This window comes from Platichthys flesus, chromosome 23, assembly GCF_949316205.1.
Source record: "Platichthys flesus chromosome 23, fPlaFle2.1, whole genome shotgun sequence".
Taxonomy (NCBI): Eukaryota; Metazoa; Chordata; class Actinopteri; order Pleuronectiformes; family Pleuronectidae; genus Platichthys; species Platichthys flesus.
This window is the reverse complement of record NC_084967.1, coordinates 14644696-14668066: the sequence shown is the minus strand read 5'-3', so window position 1 is coordinate 14668066 and position 23371 is coordinate 14644696. Positions and strand designations below refer to the sequence as shown.

Genomic DNA, 23371 nt, shown 5'->3' with positions numbered 1-23371 from the left:
TTGTTAGATTTCCTGTTACATAACCGCTGGTCACATATTGGCTCTGTGTGTTTACAGAGGCCGTAAAAAAAAACAAATTGGCCAAAGGTGTGAGCTCTGCAAGAGGAAAGACAAATAGTTAACAGTTGAGCTTAATAGATATCCTCATATATACCTGTTAATCCTCCTTTGTCCACTAATAACAGTCGACCTGAGGCGGCTCATTCTCCCGGAAACGTTGGTTTCAAATTAACGAACAATAGAATGATAATAAAACTGATTATTCTGATCTTGTAATGAAAGTTTTTAAGTATTTCCAGCATTGTTTGACTCTGAACTGTTTCTCCTGAAGGAAAAAAGTTTGTTTGTGAGGTTTTAATTGTATAAAATGACTTGTAGAAGTGTTGTCGTTTAAAATAAAGACACATTATGAGTCTCTAACTTTTTAAAGAAGGCCTGAACAAGACGATTTCAGTCACACGCTGTTTCGTGAGTTTCTGCAGCTTCCGTAGATTCAATCTGAGAAGATGTAGAACTAACAGATCTGCTGCCATCAGACTTTTTTATCACTGATGTATTTATTGTTATTATCTGCTTAATTCTGGCTGCACAGTTAATTGCCCCTCGGGGATAATAAAGAGAGTTTGGACCTTGAACTTTTTACATGGAAACTATTTGCCCACTTGTGCATAGTAAACCCTGACCTATTATGTTATTTTATATAATCTCCAATGTTCTTGTGTCTATAACAATTCTTTATATGAGATTAGCTGATTTTTTGTTTGATCGTGAAATGTTTTGTTTTGGGAATTACCAAATAAATACATCAATAAATTTGTGTTATTACGTGAAAGGGTTTAAATGATCTCACGTTCAGAGAGGCTCCCACTACGTCCAGTGATTCCTCTTCATTTGATACCGAGCTTATCTTGTATTTGTTGGTTGCGCTCAAGCACCAAAAACCACTTAACTCACATTAACCTGAAATTAAAGTCGGTGCTTTAATGAGACGCAGGCGGCTCGGTAATTAAATTCATCAGAAGTCATTTGATACGTCTGTTGTGTTTGAGTCACTGACTGTTGTTTGTTCTGAACACAGAAGACGCCTAATGTTGGTTTAGATGCATTTTATTTCCCTTTAAAAACACACACACACACGCACACACACACACACACACAGAGACCCACACACACACATCCTGTCAGAACACGTTGTTCTACTCTTTATAAACCACATTAGACTTTAATCGTATAGTTGGATAAAGTTTATCGACTTTGTCCTGAAACCTCACAGGTCAACTTCCACATGAGGATGTTGTTGATGACTCACAGCTGTATCACAGTAGAACTGGATATTGTAGTTAAGTCAAATCAACAGCAACGTTATGATGAACAGCTGCAGCTTTAGTTTCAGCTCAGACGTTTGTGAAACTTTGATTCTTCAGACTTTTCCAGGAAAAATACACAAAATCTTCTAAACCCTTAAAAATGACTTCAACCTGGATTATAACCAAAGCATCAAAAGCAGATCTGGCTGCTTTGGTAAAGTTCTTTATGACGGCCGAGGTGAAAGTGAGCAGGTAGTGAGTCACCTGACACTGACCTGAGCTGTAATATGACACACGAGGCATCAAACTGGTGAAAGGAGAACAGGAAACTGGAACCAGTGCAGCTCACGTCACTTTGAATAATATGTCGCCTTTTTTCAACAGAGAAGAACAAACTTCTGAGCTTTAATAAGTTGAGAGAAGAAGAAACAAACGACCCAATCAGGCAAAACTCTGCTGCTGATGAAGGAGGAAATCATTTTCTATTCTCTTGCTTTTATGTTGGAAACAATATTCAATCAGAATTCTGAATTAGAGAAACACTTCAACATGTTGGAAATGAAGTGAAGCCAGACGCACTGATAAGACTGGATATGTAGAATTCATCAGTGGTGCAGTGACTCACTCTTTCTTCTACTCCTTCTTTTAAATATATAAATACACAAAACAAAGCAAATATAATTAATTGCTGCACAAAAAACAATAATTCAATTAGACGACGGCGCCTTGAGCGAGAAATTCACACACTGCCTCAAAACTCTTTTCACTGTCGAATCCGAACGGAAAATAATCAGAGTGACAAACCAGAGAAACTGGAAAAACTTGAGACTGATGGAAACCGAACGGAGCTTCAGGCCTGAAACCGTCAAGCTCAAGATTTATTTTGGTAAAAGTGCGACTGGTGCCAGAGTTGCATCAGACGCAGGGAGGAAGACGCTCGGGGAAGTTTTAAAGCTTCAGCAGAAGAAAGTATATCCAACCTGATCCCACATTCCATTCCATCCCAGCAGGTGGCGCTGCTGTGCCTGGTCGCACTTAATCAACACACACAGTCTGCACAGTCACAAACTTCGGGGTTCGCGTCCACATGGGTGGTCAGTGCGCCCCCTGTGGACATGGGTGGGTAATGACGTTTACATCGAGGACAAACGGGATGAGGATAAAAAAAAAGCATCTTTAGTTTGGTGGATTTCGTTTTTCCCTCTTTACAACGTTACAAGATGGAAAGTTTGTTGACGTGGATTAATAATTCATGGACTTCGATGAAAAGTTAGGAATGGATTTAATTCATGGGCTCGCAGAATGTGGTTTCATTAGGGGTTTAAAGCTTTTCTTCAGCTCTACAGTAACAAACTGAACAAGGAACCTCTAACTACCTCCTTACATGTGAATGAGTGTTAATTCAAACTGTCCCTTTTCAAATAAAGAGGAAATACAAAAGCTTTGAGGGAGGACAGGTGATGAGGCTGAGAGAGAGAGTGGAGAGTGAATACAACCCTTCCCCTCACGACAAGAGCAGAAGACAGGAATGGGAAGCTAAGGGGTGGAGAGGCAGGGTGGGTTTGAGTGAGGGGGGTGGGGGGGGGTGGGGTCCAGCCTCTTCCTGGAAGTCCAGGACAATGACCACTTCCCGCTCCGTCCTCTTTTCTCTCTCCCTCGACGTCACAGTGAGTTACACAGGCGGAGGGGATCGGTTGAAGCCCGGGGGTGGATTGTGTTTGTTTCGTTTTTTTACAAACGCAGACAAAAGGCGGCTGGCGAGGGCGTCGCATGATTAGTGCATTCCTCGCCGCGGCAGCCGGGGCCGGTGCAGCGGCACAGAGTCAGTGCACCGACCTGCAGCAGTAAAATAAAACAACCATCCCCTCTTCCATTTCCTTCTAGCTCTCTATATCTGTTTCAAGGCATCGCTGCATCCCTCGTATTTACACACAAATAAGAGAGGATGTGGATGGTTATCACTGCCCCCCCCCCCCCCCTTCTGCCTGGTTATTTGCCAGTTTCCCTTAAACAAAAGCTGCAGGGAATGTCGTATTAGAAAAGGCTACCGGAGGCTCTTCAGGCCCTGAGGCTCCTTTAACCTGGATGAGTGAACACCAGGACAGATGAGACGTCCCAGGCAGGTGTGAGCGAGGGAGTCGGCGTGAACTCTCAAAGCTCTGTTTGTTATTCATGAGAACGCCGGCTCCTCCTTGTGAGACTCGGGGGGGGGGGGGGGGGGGGTAAATTATACCGCGGGTCGGAACAAATGAACTGTATATTCTCGGCGGCGCTGGACAGAAATGGCCGCCGTCAATACGCAGTGCTCCACGACCCGGTGCCCTGCCGAGGCTTATCTCGCTCAGCAGAGGAAAAAAGAACAGGGGCTGGACTCGAACGAGAGGAGGGAGAGAGCGAGAGATCGAGTGGGGGGGAATTAGTTCAGTATTTTCGATAATGGATATCCTTTGGAAGAAGACCAACTGCTCATCAGGCCTGGGGGGGGGGGGTGGAGGGAGGGAGAGAGGGATGAAGACAAAGAGTGCAGAGCAGAAGAATGTGGACTCCGGCATCTCCCCGAGGCCCAAACTCTTTTCGAAGCCTGAACTTAATTACAAAAACAGATTCTGAAAGAACGTTTGACTTTAATCTACCGTCGGTGCAGCCGAGAGGATCCAGACGCCTTCAGGTCACATGGTGTTACGTTTCCAAACCGAGTCTAAAGTCAACGCCGCATGACGAGGTGGAACAAATCTTTTATGAAATATAAATATTTACGAGTATATAAGATTAACTTGAGTATTCAGAGGATAAACTGTACATATATATATATACGCTTGAAGCCAGAAGACCTTGTTCGAGTTCGTCTCAGCTGTCAATCACAAACTTTCACTCAGCTGTTATAGCATCAAATAGGAGACGTATGACCTGCATTCAGGCTCCACCCCCTACTTCTCAAATAATGGTTATTATGGCTCCAGACTTCCAAACGGCAGCTCAGCCAGCGGGTGACGTGACACACAGAAGTTTCAGTTTGAAAAGTGAAAGGTGGCCGAGGCGTCGGGTTACAGCGCCCGAAACTCAAGAACTAACCAGACAGCTGATTGTAGCCTCTTCATTTTGAAAGACTAAAGCTTCTTTATCTGCTCGCTGAAGGAGAAGAGAGAGAGAAAGAGAGAAAGCGAGAGAGAGAGAGAGAAAGAGAGAGAGCCAGGGCTTTTCATGCAAATGAGGAATCCGGCTGCTGGAGAACAGGAGCAGATTAATGGAAAGCACAGGGACGCTCCTGGACGAGCTCGGAGACACGGAGACATGTCCATCAATGTTCCTGCTGGAAATGAGAACCCAGACGTTTAGTAAACACAGCTGCCGACTCACCACCCCCCCCCCACCAAAAAAAAAACACCCGTCTGACGGACGAGTGTCAACAAGCCCGGTGCTCTGTAACGTTATGTAACCGGACAAATCGATCCCACGTTTGAAACCCTACTTCTCTGAGGGCTGGGGGGGGGGGGGGGTTCTCAGATGCTCGTGGCAGCAGATACACGACACGCCGCTGCAGAGTTAACTCCTTCACACCCATCAACCACCACAGGCCTCTTACTAGCCCCGAGTGAAGAGGAGGAGCGTGGGCGGGTGATGAAGATGCAGATCCTTGCTTCTCCTCGTGAGAGACGGGACAGAACAGGACGTCTGGGCCACGGGAGGTTCAGCCCGTGAGTCAGCAGGCGAGACCACAGCAACACAATCATGTTGTTGAGCGTCCCAGAGGAGATCCACTTCCAGACGCACTCATGTCAACACTTCCTGTTTGAATAAAGTTTCCTTTTAAGTCGCGAATGCTCACGATTAATGAGCAATCATTTCAACCCCCCCGCTTTTAAAATGGTGGATTATTTATCAACAACATGAGTAACAACTTAAAAACCTTCTTGGTTAGTTAATGACACCAATTAACAACTAAATAACAACAACATCAGCTGACAGATAAAGTCTGTAATATTCCGTTGTGTGACAGTGGTTACAGGGTTTGATTGTGCGTCAGCTTTGTGTTGCTGAGTCCAACTTACCCAGTAACACAACACTCACACGTACAGTATCGGAAACTGTAAAAGCATGTTTTGCATTCCAGCGGCAGGACCATTGTGTGCAGAGGCCTTTGTGTTGGGCAAACCAAACCGTGGTTCAGGGCTGAACTCTAGCTGCCAACAGCTCAGACTGGGAACAGATTCCTGCCCAGTGCCACTTCTCTACACTCCACTGGAGACAAACTCGGGATGTGACGCGGGAACATGAGCTCGGAAATGAAACCCGGGCTGACAGTATGTAAATAATGCTCCTGCTCCACGAGTGAGGAAATTGAATTTGGCTCAACGTGGCGCCGGCTTCATCGGATGGGTGCTCGCTTCCTGTCGGTGCAGCTTCACCACGGAGTGCAAACCGCCTTCTGTCATCGTGGAGCCGAGAAGAAGGATCTGGTTTGTTTGTCATTTCATATTTATCCACAAGTCGACATCGTCTCAAGCCTGCACCGGACAAATTCACACAAAAGAGACTTCACATGGAAGAAACTATCAGCTGGAAGAATCTCCAACTGCCAGAAACGCAAATCAAAACGTGTTTGATGCTTCAACCCAATAAATTAGTTCACTGTTATTTAAATGGAGTTCCTTATTCCACCAGTTGTATGGTAAAGAGTGAATTTGGACCTTCGGCAGCCCCTCAGCAGAATCCCCAGGAGGCCGTGCAGCCCTCTCGCTCTGTCCTCCAGGTGATGGCCTCCTGCCGACTGTTTGCACTCGATGGCGTGACCTTTCAGTTTGACACCAGGAAGATAAATCCGTCCCGTGGACAGACGGAGCCCGGTGACGCCGGCTCATCCATCGTGGACCAGGACAGCTCCAACGTCTGGCTACTGGACCGACAGAGGACGGAGGGAAACAGAGAACACACACAGGTTCTCCTCATGTTTACTTATGAGGTCGCACACTGAAAATCTGTGGACGCAAACAAAGCACTGTGATGCATTTGTGTGCAGGCCGGAGGACTGATTCACTTATGAGCCGTTTGAGGACGACAGGGTTTTCATTAGAACTGGAGGAGGAGGAGGAGAAAACAAATATAAACTGGATGCGTCAAAAGGCCAAATACCAAGAAGCCGGATGAAAAAATACGAACAGCAAGTGAGGGATTCACCACATATGGAGGAAGGGAGCGCGGACGATCAGCTGAAATCCAATCTGTCACGCTGAGCCCAGAAGTTTCACTGGCTATGAATCTTTTAAGAGGCCGTCAGCCGCCGAGGAGAGACGGTGAGGAGACGCCAGGTGGAGGACGATCACCGCTCGGCGTCTCTTTCTCTGAACATGAAACACCGCCGCACTTTCAACCGGACCTCCTGGAACGTCCTCAATTATCTGTCCACTACCTTCAATTACTGAGCTGACGTACAGAGCATTGAACACACCATTGTCCTGAGGCTGTGTGCACTGGGCTGGACGAGGCTCCACCAGCAGGGCGTGGACCTGTCACCACTGAGCACCTGGCCCTGCTGCTTGTTTGTTTACACGTTGCTAAAGAAACTGTATTGATTCTACGAGCTCGTAGCTCAGAGTGAGTGAAGTCAGCAGCTGGGTCGAACTCTCAGTTCAGACAACGTGTGAATCAGCATTTTGCTTCTGAACTTGCAGGTTTCACTGAAGGCCTTTTTGAAAAGCCTCGTCTAGAGATAAACAAAGATGGAAACCGCTGCGTTGGAACCACAGAAAGGAAATTACCACAAATCTCAAAAGTAATTTCTCCCGGTCCAGCAGGATGAGAGAAGCCGGACTCTGTGGGTGGTGCAGAGTCAGATCAGTCGCCTGCAGCGTTGCGTGTCCAATTGATTAAGACAACACAACACAACGCACGCACACACACACACTAGTAAGGTGGTGCGTGAACAAACAGAGAGACTCAGCCAACGAGCTGGGGAACAGGTAGAACCTCCTCTGGCTCCTTTGTTGGAAAGAAAAAGCTTAAGGATCAAGGCTCCGCTGTTTAGAGCCACATATTTATTCGATTTCAAGGGATCAAGTGCATTCCTGCGTCCGTTTGATGCTCGACTGCACGTGGCCCGCACGCCGTCTCTCAAACCAAATCCTCCTCAGTCCATCAAACCTCCGGGGCGAGCTGGAAATCAAACCATATTTTCATCTCGGCCTAAATTGCCTCATAAAACCTCAAATATCTTGTTGTAATAAATCCTGCTTGTTTTGATTCAAGAGCAGACGTTTATTCTTTAAATGAGGTTTGTCGTCTCTGCGGTTAACAAACGAGAAGTGAAGCAGCCAAACCAAACATCGGATTCATCACCCGGTGAAGCCCACATTCCTCCGTCTGGGTCCGCGGCTGCTTTCCCTCTGAAGTGACCCGGGAGGAAATTACGTTTTGTGCGTCGCTCGTCACGTCCAGGGATCGGGTCACAACGTGTAACCCCCCCCACCACACAACCCCCCCGCTTATCAGGAGCCGCCGCGTATCCCTTCTGACGTAACACACAGCAGCAGAGCCGTGGAAACCTTGTGGGACAGAATCCGTCTGTCGATGTGCATCCACTCAGACAAACTTCACTGAGGCTTATTGTCCCTCGTGCAACAAACCGGCCCAGTGAGCAGAGCTGTGACTGAACCGGCATCGAACGTGAACCTCGGGGGGCCACCGCTCCGCTTTCTATCAAACCAACTTCGTTCCCTCACGATGTTTTAGATTATACTTTTTCCAGTGTTTCTCCAGAGCGGCTGCGTGTGGGGGTGAAAGCGAGCGAGTGGACGTGTTGATGATGTCACAGTTGACCAGACTTGAAAACTGGAATGACACACATATCTCAGATTGAAGAAATAAGAGTCGATCTCAATCTGGATTTGAGTCTCCTGAGTCAGCTGCTCTTCTTGTTCATGTAGGAACCGCACGGGTCACCAAACAGAACCAGAGCAGAACCTTGTTTTGTTGTAGATATAAATTCAACTTCTCATGTACGATGGGAAGATTCTGAAAAGAAGATCTGTTCACGGTCTGAAAGCAGCTTTACTTATTTTCTTGAATTCTCCAAACAAAGCCGACCACAGACACACACACATGTGGAATGTGAACAGAATCCAGAATAGACGAGGGGAGTGGGAACAAGGGGAGAGTGGGGTCTCCAAGTAATTCTACTTTAATGAACACAAATAGTCGGGCTCCCAAATGTGCCTAATCATGCAGAGTGGCCTGATTGGGGCTGACTCACAAATTCCACGCAGTCGTCAGCAAACACACAGGAATGTCCGACAAATAGGTTACATGCTACAGTCGCACAAAATCACAGCACGCACTCGACCCTGCTCCTCTAATCAGTGACTCTCTTACCTAACCCCTCTCCCCCCCCCCCCCCCACCACCCTGCTGAGTGTGTTTGTGTGCGTCTGCGAGTTGTCGAACGAGCCGCTGAGTGGACAAAGTTCACACAACACATCGGGGGGGGGGGGGGGGGGGGAGTTTCCCAAAGAGCAGAGCGTGAAACCGATCTCCTCACGCCTCCGTTGATCAGGATTCAAACCCCAAACTCATATTTGTGCAAACTGCATGTCAGCACTCCTGGATCGTGTTAATGGTCCCAGTGTGAAGGCTGGTAATGAGGAGGGAATTAACGAGAAGGGGGGAATCATGACGGAGAGAACGTGTTAATGAAAGAATCCAGAGTCAGACGAGGACGTGGATCCGGTTGAATATTTCCCCGGTGTAATGTGGCGCGCTGGGTTGAACCGGTTTGATCGGCGTGGCTTCTCGACTCCTGCCGATTCCTCGGGATCGATCGTTTCTGCTCTACAGGCGTGTGACCTTGTTTCTGAGTTTCTAGCCAAAAGCAACACAATACCCGGGGACTGATGCTGGATGTGCAAACACTCTGGGAGTTAAAGATTAGCCAGATGGACAGCGACCGGGCCACCGAAGCTGTTCAGGTAGCAGGGAAGGTTCAGAAGCTTCTCCCTTTGCAAACAGGGGATCCAACTGGTCGTGTGTCCTCAAGGGGACAAAGAGTGGACCAGAGTTTTGGGACGAACCTGCAGGGAAACGTCTTGTTCTGGACTTGTGCTCGGTGCTCGGAGACACTGCAGGTTTTGCATGACTGTGCATTCCTGTGGGTGAAGTGCAGGAGGTTGTTCTTCAGTTATAATCTACCGTCTGCTCCCGGGGGAGACATAACTGAAGAGCAGTGACCCAGATCAGGGACAGACTTTGAGCCTCGTGTGCAAATAACAGCCGAAGTCCGACAGTAACTATCAAGCAGGCGATGCCACAGAACAGAAACTCTCCTTCAAACACCATCGCCACACCCAGACAAACACCAACTCTGTCTGTGGCAGATCAAATCTTCTAAACTCTTCCTCTGGTGAAGGTGGAGAAATAAACCAAAACCTGCGTTTCCACTGCAGGAACTTTCAAAAAGAATCTTTGCAGGAATTCAGTGCAATTCCACCAAACTCTAAATTTAGCTCCGGGAAAAGCTTTTTACAGACTTGGACACAATCTGGAGCTTTCAATGGTTTCAAAATGTTGTCAGTGGAAAGTAAAAAGTGGAAAGTAAAAAAATACCAGAAAGTACCCACAGACTATCTGACCATTGACACATTAATCCACCGCACAAAGGTAGTGATTTCTGTGAGGTTTGTCTCCTCACAGCCTCTTTCCTTCTCATCCGGTGACCTGATGCCATCTATCAACATTACCGACGCTCGACCAGCCAGGGGTCACTTTACTACTTTAACAGGAACTGAAGTTTACGTAACAATCCTGCAAACTACACAAAACCACGAGTCACGGCCCATTACGGAGGTGCGGTGTATTTTACGAGGTGCCGAGTGTGGAAACGAGCCGGGCTGGTAACCACCTCATCGCAGAGGCAGGCGAGCAACACTTCCTCTTTCTTTCCTCCTCCTCCTCCTCCTCCTCCTCTTCTGGAATTTCACAGAGCAGCTTTTCTGAGACGATTCTTTCATCCCTTTGAAACTTTTCCGGTGACGAGAGCCTCGTAAACAATCCAGGACTCGTTCCAATACGTCAACCGGACTAAAAGGTTCTCGGGAACGTTGCCTTTGCTTCTGGCTTTGGGGGAAGCTTCACGTGGAGAAACATGTGTATTAATTAAAAAGAGTTTAGTTTCCCTGTTGTACAAACAACAAGAGAAACAAGGAGAACACGATGCTCTGCCTAATAAGCTCCTCGCTCACCTCAGTCTGTGATAAACCCTCTGTGGTATTTACTGTGATGATGTGGCCTTGTTTGGAGAAGGTTTCAGCAAAAAGAGGAACACGCTCCACCCAATGCAAATGAACATTCTTTAGCGCAGCTGTAAATTGAGAACGTGCAATAAACAAAGCGCTGCAGGATGGTAGAGGTTCATAGAACTCTGTGGTTTGATATAAAACAGAAGGTTCCCAGTTTGTTTCTGAGGAAAACTAATAAACAATTCTGCCGATATATAATTTTATACATATTTCTTCTGCAGACGTATTTTGCATAATTTAGAAACTCTAGGATTTTGAGATTAGGCAAAGATGGTTTAGATATTAAAAAAAATTAAAGTGTGTCTGTATTAAACATATTCAAAAGCACCTGCAGTCCCAGGCTCAGGTCTGAACAAGGCCCCTGTTGTCTGCTGTGTTCTCCTGTCATCAGAGTGTTAACTGCCCGAGCGCCCGGCACAGTATCGCCTGATGGACCTGTTGACCTCCGCGGTGATGCTGCAGACAGATTGCTGCAGCCGGGCCGGTTGGGCTCCACCCCGCCCCGGCACCAGCCTCTGTGGGGCAGGTCCAGTCATCCACATGAAAACAAAAGGTTCACACTCCCCTGGCAGGGGCGTCCGACCGCGGCCTCATAACTCACGAGGTCGTTAAAAAACAAACAAAACAAAAAAAGGGCTGCACAATGAGCGACATGAATCACAATCGCACGGCGTGACTAACGCAAAACACGCTCACATCACGACCCGATACGTTTTCAGAGAGGGGGCGATCGAAGCTTCACAGAGATGCTCGAACCCCACACGCTCTCTCTCTCTCTCTGCTCGCTTCCACATTCCAGCGTTGCATAAGCACGTCGGGAACAGGTCAGAGGTCGGCGTCCACAACAATGGCTTCCAGTCGGAGGCGGCGGGCGAGGGGGGGGGGGGGGGGGGGCAGAGGAAGGAGACACCTTCCTGCAGAGCGGGAGCTTTGTATTGATCGATGCCGTGCAAAAAGTGCCTTTTCTCCCCGTAGAGCACGGAGCTGTTATCGGTCCATTGTAGCCTCGACGGGCAGAAGATTGGGTTCCGCAGATGCTCGGAAATCCAGATCAGCAGCCATTATTCTGCAGGGAGCGAGCGGGGGGGGAGATAATCCCCAGGCATCTCCATTCACACCTGACCACCGGTCACAAAGAGAGGCTGTGAGTGGGAGGCTTCATTTGCATCCGGAGCTCTTTTATATACGTGCAAGAGGCCGAGAGGCAGGAAAGGGGGAATGTTGATCTGTAGTTTTTTGATATTCTTATGTTTCTTAAGGATCTCAAGCTGTGAGATCTGAGAGATGAAGCTTCTGTTGTTTAAGTTGCATTAAATCATCTGAGCTGTTATTCGCTGTCGGCCTGATTTAAATGTTTCAGGTCAAAAGAATAAAACATCGTCAGGAACAGGTCACATGTGTCAGAGGAGGGAGGAGGAAGACATTTAAAAAGGCAAAAATCCTAAACATTTCCTGCTTTCAATTGTTTTTGTTGTAGATCAGATCTATTCTGTCATCAGGATGTGACGGGGCCCCGGGGCCAACCAGGTCATGTGGCCCCTCGTCCAGAGCCTCAGTGCGAGACAATGATTTACACTTATTGTTGTTAAAGGGCAAAGGTCAAACTCCTTTGGAAAAACACCTTTTATTGTGAAAATATCACAATCAAAACGTGCTTCACTCACACACATCCTCTTCGTCAGACCCCTCCTCTTCCTCCTCCTTCATTAACACCATGTTCACCCACGTCACTACATCATGATCGGCTGCCGATGGCTCCGTCTGTCTGGCACAGCCCCCGAGCCCCGGTCATCACCACCTGGCCTGAGACCAGCTCTCAACCGGCTCAGCAGCTAATGACAGGATGTGGAGCACCGACCACTTACTGGTCAAACTCTCAGAGGAGGTGCTGCTGCTGCTGGGGTTAGTGGTGAGATGGGAGTGGTGGTTAGGTTAAAGTCAGGCTGTCCACAATGGATGGAGGTCAATGAAAAGTATTATAAACACATACTGTGGGGACCTACATCTGTTTATCGGTTAAAGTAACTCAGGAAATCAATGTAAGTCGATGTAATGTTCTCTGAAGTATGTGTGTGTGTGTGTGTGTGTGTGTGTGTGTGTGTGTGTGTGTGTGTGTGTGTATGTGTGTGTGTGTGTGTGTTGGCTGGCTCTTGGTTGGCACAGCTGCGTATCAGAGTTCCTGAATGTGTGTGAACCACAGGAATTAGGCAAGAGTCTGACATGATTTAAATTCAATAACAATGAACGCCTTCCAACACACACACACACACACACACAAACACACACATTCACACACTCACACACACACTAACCCCCCTCGGTCTTTAGCTTCTCTCCCCAACATCTGAGAGCTGCTTTCATTTCGATTAGCGCAGAGACACATGTATGAGAGGAATTCTGAGACTTTGACAAAACAAGTGCTATTTTTCTTTTGTTGTTTGAATTATTTATGGACCCACACTCTCACACACACACACACACACACACTTAATGTGTTAAAGTGAGAAGACTTTCCCAACATTTTTCCCCGAGATGCTAAACAAGCTCGACAGCCGAAGAATAACTTGGATATAAAGTTACAAAAAGTAGCAACAACAGCCACATCACAGCAGCAAACACACAAACAACACACCCGGAGACGCTTCAATTTACACAACAGCCACCGAACGACACTCTGGACTCACACAGTTTAGGTGTTTAACAGTAAACAGAGGAGAACAGGATGATAGAACAAGGACTGCTCCAGGCCGGATATCGATCTGAGTTAGAGATCAGGAGGATTCACACTCAGGTTTTGGGCTTTGACGTCATTTAGATTTAGGAATTCAGGACAAGTGGAGGACGTCTTAATGGGCTCTGGATACTAACGATGGACCTTTGACCCAATTAGTGACAAAATATAGACGAACGACTTCATTAGCAATGAAAACCTGATATGAAACATGAAGATAACTTGTTTTCTTTACTACAGAACGCTTCATTCAGACCCCAGCAGGGTCCTGACCTGGTTTCTTAGTCAAAATTAAGGGTTTATAAGATGTTTGTGATCAGGATCAGTGCTAGGCTCAGACCTCCAGAAGCAGCTCAGGCCTCCAGACTGTCTCTGGGTCTGTGACAGAACCCCAGGACGTGAGGACGTGTGTCTCACCTGTGCACATGGACTCACCTCGGTGGACGGCATGCTGACAACACCTGTGGATCTCCTCTTCTCCCTCAGCTTCCTCTTCTCGATCTGCCCCTTGCCCTTCCTGGCGCTGGGGCCGCTGCTCTTCTTCTCCTTGCCCTTCCCGGGTGAGGGACTCTCCTTGTCGCTTTCGTTGCACGCCATCGCGGGGCTGGAGTCCGGGGAGGCGCACGGAGCTGGCTCCGGCTGAGGCGGGGCCTTCTTCAGGTGGCTGGCCGCGGCGGCTGCAGGGGGAGCAGGGAGGTGCACTGCTTCCTCCTCGGGTCTCCTCAGAGCCGAGCCGGAGGAGGACCGAGCCACCGAGTAGGAGGAGGGGAGGCAATTCCCGGAGGAGGCGCTTCGCTCCGGGTTGCCGTGGTTGGTGAGCTCGGTGCCCGGCAGGGCTCCAGCGGCGAGGCGGCCGTTGTTCCCGGGGCCGGAGCCCAGAGGAGCCCCGGTGGCTGCCGCGATGTCCCCCAGCATCTTGGCTCTCATTTTCTCCCTCTTCGCCTTCCACTCCTCCAGGAAGTCGGTGGCGTTGGGCTTGAACCCGCCGGTGGCCATGATCGTGTTCGGAGAGACTCGCTCGCCAACTTGGTTCCGAATGAAAAGTTCGTGCGGGTCGATGTGAGGTTCCAGCTCCGCTCCCCGGTTCTAGCGGCTCCGCATTCCTCCAGTGGTTAACCCGGGCGCTGCTGACAGGTTCACGGAAACAACGTCAGCACAAAAACACAACTTTTAAAACTTCCCCAACAATAAAAAGTAAGCTCCTCGCACTTTCCTCCCAACTTTTACGCACCAATTAAAAAAAGAACGATCACTTTCTCTTCGTGCGTAAAAGCTCCGCAGCTCCGCAGCTCCGCTCCTCCTCCTCCTCCTCCTCCGACGCGCAGACAGAGAAGTGTGTCAGACGTTTGTCACAAGTTCGAATCCGCGTGAACTCACCTGTGTGAACTGTCCTCCTCGGTCAGACCAGGTCTGTGTGTGTGTGTGTGTGTGCGTGCTCGTCTCCGGAGCTCCGCGCTCCCTCTACCTGCCCTCTGCTCCACAGCCGAGCGCTGCCGAGCGGATCCGAGTGGAGCCGAACACCCGAACACCCAGTCTGTGGAATGCTCCTGCTCACAGGGCACTTGTGGGAGTTTTTTTTAAAAGTATTTCCTGGTTCTATAATCAGCCAATACTTCACACGGTATCATACTTCAATTTTTATAATACAATTTACTAGTTTTCTGTCATTTATATCCTCACACTTTGTTGTATTTGTACAGTTAAATACCACAAAGTACACAAATGTAATCCGTCTCCTAACATGAGTTTTTAAAGGTTACGAATATTTTTGATATATGTTTAAGGTAAAGTCAGAGTTATGATATAGAGTCCAATAAAAAACACATACACAAATCTTTATTATATCAAATTATAAACAAATTTAAAGTCATTTTCTTCTGGACTCTGTAACCCTATCAAATACATATTCTCTGTTTTGTCCAGAATCAGTAAGATCTCTAATAACCACGACCATGAGAGGTGTGTGTGTGTGTGTGTGTGTGTCATTGTGTGTGTTTGTATATGAACAGGCCTCTGATAATCCCACACCGGCAGGGCAGCCTTTCAGCAGCAGAGCGTTGGGTTGTCGGTTCGACTCTCCCACGCTGACGTTCCCACAGAGCGACTCCCTCAGGCGCCGGCGTGACTCACCCGACCTGCTCCAGACGAGATGCTCCTCGCTCGTCTCCTCGTGGACGTGTTTGACTCCAGTCGAGGAAAATACAAGAAGAGCCCTGACAGGTTTATTTTGTTTATTTTCCAGAGATGTGAGACATTTACACTTCAGGCCTTTTGAAAGAACACGTGTGGGACAGATATTTATTTGAGTGACAAAGGGATTTCCATTTGGATATATAATGCAAACTCTATTTCAGATCTTTCTTAGTATTGTTGGCAAATGGTCTTAAGGTCAGAAACTTAATTTCCTCCAGAACTAAAATCCCTGTAACCTCAGTGTAGTGAAGGAAACGGGCCTCGGGTTGGATTTGTCAGGAATTAAATTTGAAAACATATTAATGTGCATAGTTTGAGCTGAAATTCCGACGTCCCATTAAGTGACGAGGCGAGCAGGCATTCGCTCATTATCTCTGCATGAGCCAGTCCCGATAGCAGATAATGAGAAAAGTTTGGGTGGAGCAGAAAGGGAGTGAGGCGCCCGTCCTATAAATAAACCCTGATCTGTGGGCTCAGGTCACACTGCTGCATTTTTAGCATTTTTCTGTCTGCTCCTTGAGAAGAGAGAGAGAGGAAAGAAAGAATCAGGGGGCATGAGGGTTGTCGCTGAGCGTTTCCTGTCAACACAAACGCTGGTGGGTTTAAATCCCATCAAACAACCCGGGGATGTAAACAAGTGCGTCTAGACTCCAGATGTTAGATTCATGCAGCCTCTCAGAAAATATTTATCCATAATGAATGAACATATCAGCAGATTTGTAATCCAGGACAAGTGTCTGTTTCAGTCAGAGGCTGCTCAGGTGGTTTGAACTCACTCCTCAGGTCACACACCTCACCTTCAACTCAGGTTTCCCCTGTGAGACGCACAGATGGACCAGATGGCAGGTGCAGATAAGAGAGGCCAGATCACCTCGATCGCCCCCTGGTGGCTGGCTGCATCGCAGGTCATGAACCCTGTCTCCTCTGTGTAAACAGATGGGACACAAACCAAACTGAGAAAGTAAAAGATGTTTCTCAAAGTAAGTTCTAATCCCACTGATGTTCATGGTTGGTTTTAATTTGTCATTTGTTCAGATTCTGTCTTCAGATGACATCCAAGATGGCGGCACCCACATCCAGGATGTTTTGGCTTCATTTCTGTACAAAGGGAGGAAGTGGAGGCCTCTAGTTCTGCAGTCTACAGGCAAAACTGTCAATCAGACTTTGAGGGGGTGAGTAGGTGAACTCTGGCTAAATGCCTTGCTCAAGGGCTTAATATGAAGGACGGAGATAACACGCTGATGATCCACTTTTTCCTCAGATGATCCTGTATCTGACCCGTTTAGCTTCCTGTCACTCGCCTGCTGTGGTGTCGAGCTTCGGGATGGGGGGGGGGGGGGGGGGGGAGTTTAACTGAAGGACAACAGAGAATTTCAGGGGACACGTTTCCTGTGAGACACAGAAAGAGCGAGTGTCAGTTCCCTGTGAGGTCGTCAGGAAGTTATCAGGGTTTGACGAAGCTGCTTTTCCCTTTTGAGTCACTTGTTTTGAAACGAGTATTAAAGAATCTCCTGAGTCTCGTGTTTTAATTCACTCAAACTGCAATGAAAGCATCTTAGTGGAAGATGATTTCTCACTTTTTTTACAAATTAAAGACAATAAATGCCATGTACTTTTTAATAAATGAGTGTATTTTGAGTTGTAGATCAACTTCTTGTCGTGTGTGAGTCCCTGTTTTAAAAGAGTCGAGCGCTGGCAGCTTCAGAACCTGAATGTTCAGGGTGGGGTGACACTGTTGACATTCAGATCAGTGGTTGTGTCTCTGAGACTCAATTCAAGTCTCCGTGACTTGTCGAGACAGATTCTTGTTTCACAGAGCAGCCGAGCGGGGCGAGGGGGGGGGGATATTTACCACAGAGTCAACACAACGTCGACACAGTCGCAGGGAGACACACCCCAATGAAGTCTGATGTCAAAGGTTTGTATAGAGTCGAATACAACAGCAAAAACAAATTCAACAAAAGACACAAACCAATAAATTCTAACAAATACTTTAGAATAAAAATGTCAACACATGATATTCATGAATCGGTTGAGTCAAGATTTCTAATGGCTCAGGGAAGAAACTGTTCATGAATCTGTTCAAACTGTTCTAGAGTCGATTTCAAACTGTTCTAGAGTCATTAAACTGTTCTAGATCCGATTCATACTGCTCTAGAGTCGATTTCAAACTGTTCTAGAGTCATTAAACTGTTCTAGTGTCGATTCAATCTCTTCTTGTTCTTGATTTTGGACTATGTGTGGAGCAACAGACCTCGGATCCTTTTAGGAAACTGTGTGACAGGAGCTCAGTTGTGCACGAAGGCCTTCTCCTCTGAGATGAAGCTGTCACACGACGCCACAGAGCGACAGACGTCTCTAAATCCTCTCCTACTGAAGCATCCACAACAAACCCGGATCCACGCTCTGCTTTGGAATCCGTCTTTGTTTCAGCGACAGAGCCGAGCCGTCACTTCATCGCCGACGCTTCCATTTGTCATCGTTTGTCATCGGAGAGAGAAGCTGCCGCTCGTTCCAGAGGGGTTTAGCTCATCCACTGTGTCTAAGCCCCGGGGGGTTCGTTGGGGTTGCTGCTCTTTACGGCACAGAGGAGATGGAGATTGGGGCCTTGGTGGAAATGAGACGAGAGCGAGCATCACCGCGTGTGACAGCAGATCTAATTCCTTCTTTATGGATGATTTCCAACCCAGAAAAGCGCAGCGTGTCATCCAGTGGTGGAGCTGCTGGAATCCGAGAGACAGTCGCGTTTCATGGTTTCTCCTGCTGAGATATTATCACTGATCAACAGACCTCAAAGCTAAATCTGTGTTTTTATGTGAACACCGGAGTTTTACAGCTTTATGGGATTGTTGTGCATCTCATTCCATGAATCTGCTGCCGTCAGGGCCTCCACTCTCCTGGTTCGGGGCTCAAAGTTCACCAGAGTCGAAATCAACTCCTCCTTCACACAGATTGGACGTGATAGTCTTCAGAGGAACATTTATCAGGTTATAAATCTCCAATTAAACGTCAGGTTACATATCAGCAGGGGAAACACTGACAGATACTAACTCTGAGAAATGAGAAGGACTTAAACCATTAGTCACTTTAAGCTGTAAGCACACGGGGGGTCATGCAGGGACCTGTCTCCAGTATCCTGTCCCCCTGATGAATACGTTCAGCTGGAGACGCTCAAGGAAGACGAAGAGCAGACCCCTCACACGTGCTGAGTCAACAGAAAACACAGCAGCCAGACACTTTTGCATGACTCTGGGCAATTACAGCAGATTTCAGCGTTTATCCCTGAAGCTTTAACTCCCCGAACAGAGCTCGTCTTCTTAGAGCAGGAGAGAAAGTGTCACCCGGTGAGAAGTTCAGGCCAAAACAGTCGTGAGCAGAGAAATGAGCTCGACTGTCGCTGTCTGTATGAATCACATGAAGAGGAATCTGCTCGAGTCGAGTGGAAGTTACTGCAAAACGTTTCCCCGGCTCTTTGTGATCGTGTGCACGTGTTATCTAACTCTTGGCTGCACTTTGTCTGCTGTGAATCCATCAGGGAGCAGAGTAAAGAGAAGAGGAGCAGGAGTGTGAGGAGGAGGTGGAGGAGGAGGAGGAGGAGGAAGAGGAGGAAGAGGAGGAGGAGGAGGAGGGAGGACAAACAAATTAAATCTTCATGTCAGAGTCAAGAGGGAGATACTGAGTGTTTGCAGCTGATAACAGAATAAATAAAGAATCTCTACATGTCTACTTCTTATAGTGTTATATTCTATTATGAATACTTGTGTTTAATACAGTAAAATAATAAGTGCACCTAACTGGAAGTCTGGAAAGATGAGCACCACCTTCTGTTGGGATGGAGAGTAGCAACATATTCAGGTCACATTATATTATTCATTATAAAAGTGTCTAAAGATATAAATATGAGCTAATAGTATCAAAAACAACCAGGTTTATATATTATCATTTATTTATAATAAACGGACTAAAATGGAAATAATAGAAATGTTCACATCCATCAATATTGATAAATATCACAACAAATATCACATCATTATTTCTTATATCTAATATTTAAACTTGTATTTATGGACAAAGGCATGTGGCAACATGTTATAACTATAAGTAATATTTATCTTGAGCAGATGAATAAATAAAATAATTGTTATTAAACTATGTTTTATGACAAATCATATTTTATTTTCTATACTAAGAACAAAACGACGCCCGACACTTTACACAGGAAGAAGGAAACAAATCACGAGACTCTGGCACTTTACAATGTACAAGTTTATTTTTAATGAACTCTTCAGTGGTTGGTAGTCACAGCACAGCTTGCATGTATTTAAGCCACACACCTATTTTACAAGATGATGGGAGAAAATAAAGAAAAACAAAACAAATAAAAAATAATAGTCTTAACCAGAGTCGATGGTCATCGGTCCATCTGCAGCGACTTCTTCCTTTTCGACTTATTTGAGTAAAATATCCTTAAAAAGGCCACTGAAATGCGTAAAATGTTTTCAGATGCATGGAATATTCGATGGTGGCGATTTTTTGCTTGAACCTGACATCAAGAACCCTCACATGGCATTGACAGTGCATGTAGACATTGTAAAAAGGACTGGGTTAGCGATACCTAAGATATTCTCGTTCTCTTTTTTTTAGTGACAACACCTTGGCTATAATACTACAGCTTTAAAAAAAAACTAAAAATTGAATGAATAGCACTGTTCCAAGATACTGAAGACAATGAAAGTGAAATGTAGTGAAAGCGATTATTTCTCTCTTTAATCTCACAATTACGTGAACACTTTAATTTTTTAAAAACTGGAAAAGAAATGAATAACTGCCGCTCTACTGTATCCAATGACTTCAGGCTATGAAAACTGGAAAAATAATAATTAAAAACACAACTTGTTTGTCCTCTGGAATTTGTAGACTTTTTAATAAGTAACAGACGGGAACCATAAACGCATGCCATGTGCTGGTCTCAAACAAATACATACAGGTATATACAGCATCACTCAGTACCTGCTAAAACAAAAAAGTGAGAAATACAGAATATAAACCGACTACACTACAAACTTAAAAAAAAAAAAAAAAAAAAAAAAGAGGAGGGGAGGAGGGTGAGCGATGAAAGCGGTGGAAGAGTGAGAAAATCCTACTTGTGATGGACTCGTCATTAAAGCATTAAAAATAAAAAATAAAAAGAAGAAATGCATATTGCACATACAGTGAAAGCTTAATTCCACCAGGTCCGCCTCGTTTTTTTCCGCTAAAGCGAGAATTCAAATTTTTTTCCCTCTTGGAGGAAGACACACAGAGGTACAAAAAAAAAAGTCAGGGTAAGGTGTGTGTGTGTTTGTGTGTCGGTGATCTGTGTGTGAAGGGAGGAGGAGGAAGAGGAGGAGCCACGAGGATGATGAGGGGCAGAAAGTGGCACTTTGAGGGGTGGTAGAAGGAAACTGCACAGCACACAACACTTACACAGGAAGAGGAAACAAAAAAACAAAACAATACATGAAATAAAGATTGTGGCACAAATAAAATCAGGTGTTGGATAATATCTGTTCTTCAGTGATAGCCGAGAGAGGAGAGGAGAGATCGAGTGTTTGTTTCCTTGCGTCTCTTTATGTACATCTAAGGCTTTATTGGTTAAATAGTTTTCGGGGCTTTTCCCCGCCCACACGATGCGTCTACATGCTGCTCACGCAACCCGTCTTCCTCTTTGCTCTGTAAACTCTGGGGTTCTTATCAGGACAGCAGCCGCACGCTCGAGTGGATGACCAGCCGAGGAGGTGGATGGATGGATAGATTGATGGATGGATGGATGCTGCGGTGGTGGTGGAGGAGGAGGAGGTGGAGGAGGAGCAAAAGGGAGATAAAGAGTTGGGAGGAGAAAAAGAACCAAACAAAAAATAGGAGTCTTGTCTCTGATGTCTGTTGCAATTAATATCTAGATGTGCAATTCCATTAGTCACTGCCATGGGGGACTATAGGGGGGTGCAGAAGACGGGGGTGGGGGGTGGGGGGGTTTAGGGTGTGTTTCTACTTGGACAGCTTGCTAATGACTCGAATGAGCGCTCCGTTCTCGTCCTTTAGTCTCTGGTTGTCTGCTTTCAAGTCCGGGAGCATCTGAAAGGAAAGAAAAGGAAACAAGGAGATGAAGAGAGAGAGAGAGAGAGAGAGTGAGAGAGAGAGAGAGAGTGAGAGAGAGAGAGCGAGAGAGAGAGAGAACGAGGCTTAGACGGGTCTCGACAGACACACGTGTCGTTAAACCGGTCGAGCCGGTTTTTGACAAACTGTTAATTGCAGCTCGTGTAGAAAGCAAATGTTTGAAGTCACACAGCATCTTGCATGTTCTAATTATTATTATTATTTAATTTTTTGTTGTTCTTTATGTTGTTTCTCAATTGTTCCAGAGAGAAAAGTAAGAGGGGCGTCACACCACAGGCCAAAGTTCCTGAGAAAAGCCATGCAGAACCTCGGCGGCTGCTCCGGGGCGGCCGCAAAAAATACATAGCACAGACAAATGAGAGAGGATTTTAAAAACGTATCTGAACAGAAGCTGATTATTTTAAAGTTGCCCACTGAGCCTGGCAGCAGCAAAAAAAACTTTTCTCAAGATAAATAACGATCGTCTGCTTCTTTTTAAAATATCCCCTCGTGTTCGTTCAAGTATCCAGACTTTATTCTTCATGCAGCTCTCTTAAATATAATTGATAAAAACGGTTCAAACTTTAAAAAGAATATAGAAAGAAAAAACTTCAGTCTCTGAAGATTTTGGCCAAAAAAAAACCGATGCAACTTCATGCAGAGAAGCCAGAACAAGCCAAACTGAAGGACTGAGCTCCGTCCGAAGGAAGCGTCACATCTAGAGAACTACAGAGAGACGGACACGTTCCTTCACTGCACATGAAGACCGCTTTGAATGATCTTAAATTAAATTTAGATGCTTGTCGGCCAAAAGATACTCACCTGAGCTTCTTCTCTGCTCGTGATTTATGAGTTTTTGATGTTTGTTTAAAAACACCTGAGGGTCATGTGCTGTAAAAGGAAAGTGTCCGGTCGTAAAACAAAAGACACGCTCCCCAATCTGAAAACCAAAAAGCTCTGGGGAGGCAGAGGGAGTGGAAAGGGGAGTTTACGAAACCAGTGGTGGTCGGGGCGGCTGGGCACCTGCCTGTCTATGGGTGCGGGGCAGAGCACGAATGGAGCATGAGAAGAATGGGGTTGGGGAAGGAGAGAAGGTGAGGAGGAGGAGGAGGAGGGAGGGAAGAGGAGAAGGAGGTGGTGGACAGACGGACGTGGCTTAGAGGTCGACGCTGGGCAGCTGGCTGCAGGCGGACTGCGAGAGCTTTGCCACCACGCGGGCCAGGGCCCGGTTCTCAGCCTGCAGCCGCTCCTTAATCTGCCGCAGGGCCTGAACCTGCTTTACCTGGGGGAGGTTCTGCAGGAGGGAGGGAGGGGGGGGGAGGGGGAGGGGGGAGAGAGAGAGTAACAACCACAACACGGGAGAACAAAGAGAGGAGCAAGAGGAGGATGTAAGGAGAGAGTGAGAGTGGCAGGGAGGAGAGGTGGTGTACGGGTAAAGACAGGGGATTAACGAAAGACGGGACAAAGTAAATTAATAGAGAAGAGGAGGAGAAAGGGGGAACAGAAGAGGAAGACTGTTAGAAAATGGGGACAGCTTTTGGAAACCGAAGGAGTGATCAAATCTGCCAGCTGCCTACCACCTAAAAATAAACACACTCGGTTATCACAGCGCTGGAGGAACACTCCTTAAAAATCAGTTTTCCGGAAAAGGAACATTTAATTGGGCGTCTCACATGAAGAGCTTAAATGATACGTCAACACAGATTACAACATCTGACCTGA

General features: G+C 46.6%; 2 protein-coding genes and 1 long non-coding RNA gene across 9 annotated transcripts in view; 1 reads left to right on the top strand and 2 right to left on the bottom strand.

The window, feature by feature from the left end:
* The window catches only part of pawr (PRKC, apoptosis, WT1, regulator), a 38485-nt gene extending 23800 nt beyond the window's left edge, over positions 1-14685 (bottom strand). Inside the window, exon 1 of the mRNA XM_062382398.1 lies at positions 13757-14685. Within this exon, the coding sequence (XP_062238382.1) occupies positions 13757-14317 (561 nt within the window). The 5' untranslated portion in view covers positions 14318-14685. The remainder of the gene's footprint in view (positions 1-13756) is intronic.
* Positions 14388-16837, top strand: LOC133948570 (uncharacterized). Of its 2 annotated transcripts, none has more exons than XR_009920069.1 (4): positions 14388-14515; positions 15331-16442; positions 16550-16686; positions 16776-16837. It is a non-coding gene; the product is annotated as an uncharacterized LOC133948570 (long non-coding RNA). The 2 variants fall into 2 exon arrangements; XR_009920068.1 differs by having other exon boundaries at positions 15331-15541; positions 16298-16442; positions 16550-16828.
* A 2925-nt stretch (positions 16838-19762) lies between these two features.
* Positions 19763-23371, bottom strand: part of ppp1r12a (protein phosphatase 1, regulatory subunit 12A) — a 40969-nt gene continuing 37360 nt past the window's right edge. For 3 of the 6 annotated variants that reach the window (XM_062382633.1, XM_062382636.1, XM_062382634.1), the window contains one exon: positions 21654-22943. In XM_062382633.1, the coding sequence (XP_062238617.1) occupies positions 22806-22943 (138 nt within the window). In that variant the 3' untranslated portion in view covers positions 21654-22805. Of the gene's footprint in view, positions 21629-21652; positions 22944-23371 lie in introns of those variants that run through there. The other 3 variants (XM_062382635.1, XM_062382638.1, XM_062382637.1) reach the window with 2 other exon arrangements.